The following is a 6,257-nucleotide window of genomic DNA, read 5'->3' as shown; positions in this document are numbered from 1 at the left end:
TAAATTAAATTATTTTGATCTCATCCCGCTGAAATAATATTGGTGATGGTAGAGGAGGGGAGATTTCCTTTCGGCGCTGTGTATACGGTTACTTAGGAAAAACTGGCTCCCGATTTCATCACACACACCGCACGGGAAAAATCTTCCACCATAATTACTGTTATATACACTACAAGTTATTCTCGCTGGGATGCATTAACATCATACAAGGTGGGAGTATATTTTTTTATTCATTGAGAGATGTCAGCTGCGAAAAATGTTTCACTACGAGGCGTCAATATCGAGGGTCCTAAATGACGCATAAAGGAAGTAAATGCAGAAAAAAAAATCCTCCGCGGAGCCTCAAAATGTATAGCAACGTTGTCGATGTGTGGATGAAAATTTCATATATTCCAAAGTCCTGGTGAAATTCTATGTCATGTTTCCACGTGTAGAAGCAATTCTGACCCCTCATTCCTACTCCTCGACTGCGTACAAGAAAAAGGCTGCAGCCTGTTCCTTCATTCAGATCTAGCATCCGCCTAGGGCAGGTAAATTGAGTTGGGCAAGTTGAGTTGAGGGATAGATCAGCCATTTTGTAATTGAAGGGCAGAGCTGCCTCGAGGGGCGGAATGGCCTACTCCTAATCCCAATTTCTCTCCCTTTCTCTCAGTCCCGAGACGCATTCTTATCTTAATAGTGATATGGCCAATGCTCCTCGGAACTTTCCTATTTTCTTTCTCCTACGCCCGAATCCACCACTTCTTTTTCGTCCTTGAATCCTCTGACTATTGAAATCGAAACCCATCCGACAGTGCCATTTTCAGTTCATTGCTTGCACTGATCTTCGAAATCTGGAACTCATTATTTTCCTCGAGCTTCCTCCTAGCTTACAATCTTCAGGCAAATAAACCCTAGAATGCGTAACGTAACAATAATTACTCGTTTAGCACAATTTTTATTCTGCCATTCTGATGTCCTGTTTCAATTTTTGTTATCTTGGTTTCCCAAATTGAAAAATTGACTGGTATGTGCGTTGCGTAAATATCAGTCAGCACAGGGCCAATAGCCTGGTGCCACGTGTAGTATATTTGCATAAATAATGATTGCAAAATGACGTTGCAATGTCCGAAACTTCTTAAAGCGAGGTACAGAAAGAGCCCGAAGCAGGTCGCAGTCAGGAAACATTTTGTTTCTGATCTTCGGCAACATCTCCACAATGACAGCGTGGGTTGGAGTTCTCGTCGTGCTAGTGCTCTGCCTCTATAGTAAGTGCAGGACCCTGCTAACCGTCAATATTTCTGCTTCCAATGTTGCACTTGAGTTGGGGGGATCCGAATTGCAATCACTTCTCACAGTTACATAGAGTGTGATTGAACAAAAAAAACTTTTATTTTACCAGGTATAAACGCGGATATCGTCCTGACACAGCAACCGTCCTTCTCAACCTCCCCGGGAGAAACCGTCAAGATCACCTGTACCATGTCCGGAGACAAAGTCGCTAGCTGGTACACGAGCTGGTACTGGCAGAAACCTGGCAGTACTCCTGTGCTTGTTTGGAGTGAGAAAGATGGTAAATCTTCGGATATTCCCGATCGATTCCTGGGTTCTGTGGACTCATCGAGTAACAAGATTCATTTAACCATCACAAACGTGCAGTCCGTGGACGCCGCTGATTATTATTGTTTCGCAGGGCGTACCTTCGGTAAAGGAACCAAGCTGAGTCTGAGCAGTAAGTAAATTATTCACAATGTACAATGTGTGATTTTCGATTACCCGTTTTCGGTTCTTCTTTCAATGTCGTTTTATTAGGACGTCTTTCCAAAGTAAGAACATTATTGTCCAAGTCTGTGCATTCTGTTATATTTCCAAAATGTTCGTCGAATTATTTATACGAAAGGAAACATGAAAATAATACTTTTTGGTAAATTAGGTCAGGTTAAGTCTATGCAAATCAACGTAAGTTGGTATTTAAGAAAGATCCAGACACAAAGAGAAGCGTACCAGACTTTCCGCCCGGATTGACTTACCCCATAGTCTACAGCTTCAGCTTTATCAATCTTTGAGAGGGGTTAAAATAAAAAGTGAACAATCCCAATTGAATCAATGGGATTAAAATCGGGCCGGTTCTACAACTGAGGCACAATTCACTCGGACAGATTACCTCCAAAACACGTTCGTCAATTAGTCTCTAAATTAAGCGGTGACGCCCAGTACAAGATTCTCAGCCCTGTAATTCACATTAATCCATGATGGTAATCATGCACTTGCATCCGTTTTAACTAGCAATTATAATACATATCAATTATATATGTAGTGTAGTAACCCACAGTAGTCGACAAAGTGCTTATATTGTAATCGCACACAAAGATTTAGATTCAAATCCGAAATGTAAAATACAGTAGATGCTCGAAATATGAAATAACAACAGAAAATGCTGGACATATCCAGCAGGTCCGGCAGCGTCTGCAGAGAAAGAGAAAAAAGGCTAACGTTTCAGGGTTCAGATGAAGGGTTATATATATGAAACGTTCACCTTTTTCCATTCCTTCAAATCCGATCCTTTTTTTTAAATAATGCTTGGAAATACGTTTCCAGATCTCTGTGCTTGTTCTTGTATATATTTTATTCTGCTATTCCACTTACCCTGCTGTAATGTACGGGATAGGGAAGATAATAATATAGATAACTGCAGATATTCTGTCGGCATTTTAACTTAGTTGTTCTGCTACATTATGACCCAATCGGTTAGAGTGCGGGGAATAAAGCAGAGACGCCGCTTTCATATTTTCAACGATCCCATCATTAAATCTAGTGCAAATTAAAGTTAATTATAGTGCAAATAGAATGAGGTGGTTTCAGTTTCGAACTCAATGCGTTAATACTATTTATGAACTGCTAGCAGAATCGGCTAAATATACCTACGGGATTGCAGGGATTTCTGTGCCAAACTGTTCCTTGTATCAATGTTACTGAATCTCAGATATTGCCTGGTCTTTATACCACGCTGGCACTTCTCTAAAACTCTTGTAATTTTAGCGTATACTTTATAATGCAAGGGGGACGCATCAAGTTGCAGGTCTCGTAGGCGATATACAAGATTTGGAACCAATTTTTCTTCTCACTTTGGCAAGCTGGTATTGGTGATGTCGATAATAATACCAACGCAGTAAATGTTGTCTGTTGTATCGCGTTGATAGTCTGTCTGAAGGTCCACCGCTGTGAAAATGAATCTTTCTAAATAGCTATTGGTGCCGATCAGACAGTGAATATAAAACTGCAATGTGAAAATAGCATCTAATTCCAGAGAGCGCGAGGCATATATTTCAGTGAACTACTCAAAGCGTTAATGCTTCGTCTATTATGTGCTTTTAATTACAATAACCATATTTTTATTATTATTTCAATGCTTGGTCACAGCTTTTATGGTTTGTGTTACATGTTAATACAGCTGGTGATTATAGAGCTGATCTTTGTGGCAGTTTGTCTTCATTTTTGGACATCGATTATATTTTAGATTTAGTATCATAGGAAGATTTATTTTAAATATGATTCAGCTTATTATTGTGATTGTTTTTAATGTTGTTGGGAAATCATAATCTTAGTAATTCAGTTACCATAACGATTCTTATTTAGTTTTGTTGTAAACTGCTTTAAATATTAGCGAAATACAATGTGTAACCCGTTGACGCCGGGGATGCCACCGATTACCATATTCTGAGCACGGGATCTTATTCTGGCAGTGATTTAAAATTCTTACACCGATTAGTCAGTCAGCCAGGGCAGAAACCTCACAGAAAAGGCTGCTCAAACAGAGCGCCCAGGGACAATAATAATTTCGGCCATAAAATATTAGTGAAAGATTTACAAATTGCTTCAGGAATATTGTGAAAATTGCTCACAAAGGCAAACAATCTAGACCGGTAATTAATTAAAAAGGCTCATATGTTTGTGGGAATAGTCAGGATTGAATCTGACTAAACGATCATCCACTGTTACTTTTCCAAATAAATCCATGGCTTGTGGAATAATGAGAACATCTGGATTATAATGAATTGATGTAGCTGAAGATCTAGTATTCATACAATAGCAGTTGGGCGAATGGCATCCTTCTGTAATGTAATGTCTAGAAATTTACGATTGAGCCTAGATTCTGAGTCCAGTGATAACTTGCGCCCAGTGATTTTTTTTTGCTCTTTTCAATATTATTGAGTCCGAATAAATTCTAGATTTTCATAAAAAATCAGCGGTTTTAATCCTCAATTTTACAGGTTTACAGGTATAATTTCCGTGGAGGTTCTCCGCCATAACGGCTGGCAGCTCTGCGAAACCCCCAGAAAAATAATTTAAAATGACTATGCTGCTTCGCCGATCTTCTGATGAAATTACGGCAAGAGATGCGAAGAAACCTATCGGAATTCTGCTAATGGGACAATTAGAATATACACTTCATAAAATATGTACAGCTGGGTATTTATTATATTATTGTGCCTCGAAATTATACCCGTCCCTGAGAGACGCGGCTGTGAAATGGCTGCGGCCACCAGCAGTCAATCTCTCGTAATTACCTTCCACGGCTTATTTTAGCACAATTCAAAGTATTGAGCTGGACAAAGCGATGGTGCAATAGTCACAAAAAAACCTTTCAGAAACACCGTTGAAACGCGCGAAAATGTTTGGAATAAGCCAGTACTGTCTTTCTGCAAAGAAAATATTTTATTTTCAGTTATTTCCTTGCAGCTATTTTCTAAGGTTATACTTTAATTTTCGAAATTTCGGGTCCTATAACTATTTAATGAACGCTGTTAAGTTTCCATTGTAATGTATTGCTAACACGTTTGTGCAACAACTGAATGTTAAAAGATTACGAAAAAGTAAGACTTTCGACGGCTTATTTGCGACGAAGTGAATCTTCGCTCACTCTTACATTTGTTTTCTAAATTCCAGATCCGCGGCCCCCCTCAGTGTCCGTCCTTCCGCCTTCATCGGATCAAATCGCAGCAAAGAAAACGGCGACCCTGGTGTGTTTGGTAAACGGTTTTAACCCGGGCGTTGTGGAGATTGAATGGACTGTAGACGGCAGTATGAGAGGGAATGGTGTTGATACCAGTCGGATCCAGCAGGAGACGGACAACACCTTCAGTGTGAGCAGTTATCTGACTCTGCCAGCCTCAGAATGGAACTCACACGAGCTTTACTCCTGTGTGGTTAAACACGAGTCTCAAGCAAACCCGCTTCAATCAAGTATCGCCAGATCCAGCTGTATCTGATTAAAGAATCGTTTGTGCAGATCTGTAATACCATTAGTACATTGCCTTTAAATATAAATTCCGTTATCATATATTACATGTTTGATTTTAAGTGGAACAGATGTGCAGTTTGTCCGCTGCATTCCACTATCTCTATGTTACACCCGGAATTGATCGAAGCTTCAGTGCAACGTTACAAAAACCGAATGGTAATAAAAGGGCTCTTCCATTATCTCAGGTGTTGTCAGTCTTTTTTGTTCGATATCTCTGCACCAATCCATAGCCACTTTCTAAATTTGACTAAATAGTGCGGTTTTTTTCTATTGGGACATTTGTCACATTGTATGGAGAGTCCTTGATATCAGCCGGAATCGTGAGTTCAGAGACACGATGGATGAATATTAGTTTGACATTTCGGGAAATAAATCTTACAATTTTTTTTAACAGATTTGGTTAAATTCATTGAATTACACAGAAATCACAGCACAGAAATTCGGCCCAACTGGTCTGTGCCGGTGTTTATATTCGACACCGGCCTCCTCCCACCCTACTTCATGCAATCCATTTTCCCTATCCATGCACTTATTTAGCTTTCTCTCAAAAGCAACTGTGCTATTCGCCACAACGACTCCATGTTGTACAACGTTCCATATTCTAACCATACTCTGGGTAAGGATGTTTCCCCTGAATTCCTTGTTGGATTTATGCGTTACTGTCATATTTATCAACATCGCAAGTTATTATTTAAACGGAGAAAGATTGCAAAGTGCTGCAGTACAGCGGGACCTGGGGGGTACTTGTACATGAAACACAAAAGGTTAGTATGTAGGTACAACAAGTGTCCAGCAAGGCCAATGGAATCTTGGCCTTTATTGCAAAGGGGATATAGTATAAAAACAGGGAAGTTTTGCTACAGTTGTACAGGATATTGGTGAGGCCACACCTGGAATACTGCATGCAGTTTTGGTTTCCATATTTACGAAAGGATATACTTGCTTTGGAGACTGTTCAGAGAAGGTTCACCAGGTT

The 6,257-nt window shown here is 39.8% G+C and overlaps 1 protein-coding gene across 1 annotated transcript; it reads left to right on the top strand.

Annotated features, from left to right (window-relative positions):
• Positions 1 to 1,198: 1,198 nt before the first annotated feature.
• On the top strand, positions 1,199 to 5,249 carry LOC139268243 (immunoglobulin lambda-1 light chain-like). The gene is made up of 3 exons (XM_070886292.1): positions 1,199 to 1,247; positions 1,382 to 1,711; positions 4,927 to 5,249. Exons 1-3 carry the CDS (start codon positions 1,199 to 1,201, stop codon positions 5,247 to 5,249), a joined length of 702 nt encoding a protein of 233 aa, XP_070742393.1.
• The last annotated feature ends 1,008 nt before the right edge of the window (positions 5,250 to 6,257 follow it).

Source organism: Pristiophorus japonicus, chromosome 8 (genome assembly GCF_044704955.1).
Source record: "Pristiophorus japonicus isolate sPriJap1 chromosome 8, sPriJap1.hap1, whole genome shotgun sequence".
NCBI classification, from domain to species: Eukaryota; Metazoa; Chordata; class Chondrichthyes; family Pristiophoridae; genus Pristiophorus; species Pristiophorus japonicus.
Note: the sequence above shows the minus strand (reverse complement) of the source record. Positions and strands in the feature narration are given on the sequence as shown.

Excerpts from the sequence above, each read along its gene's own strand:
- LOC139268243 (XM_070886292.1), top strand. The coding sequence starts at position 1,199 with ATGACAGCGTGGGTTGGAGTTCTCGTCGTGCTAGTGCTCTGCCTCTAT. Across the intron at positions 1,248-1,381 it reads GCTAGTGCTCTGCCTCTATA|GTATAAACGCGGATATCGTC; the intron begins GTAAGTGCAGGA and ends TTATTTTACCAG. Across the intron at positions 1,712-4,926 it reads AACCAAGCTGAGTCTGAGCA|ATCCGCGGCCCCCCTCAGTG; the intron begins GTAAGTAAATTA and ends TCTAAATTCCAG.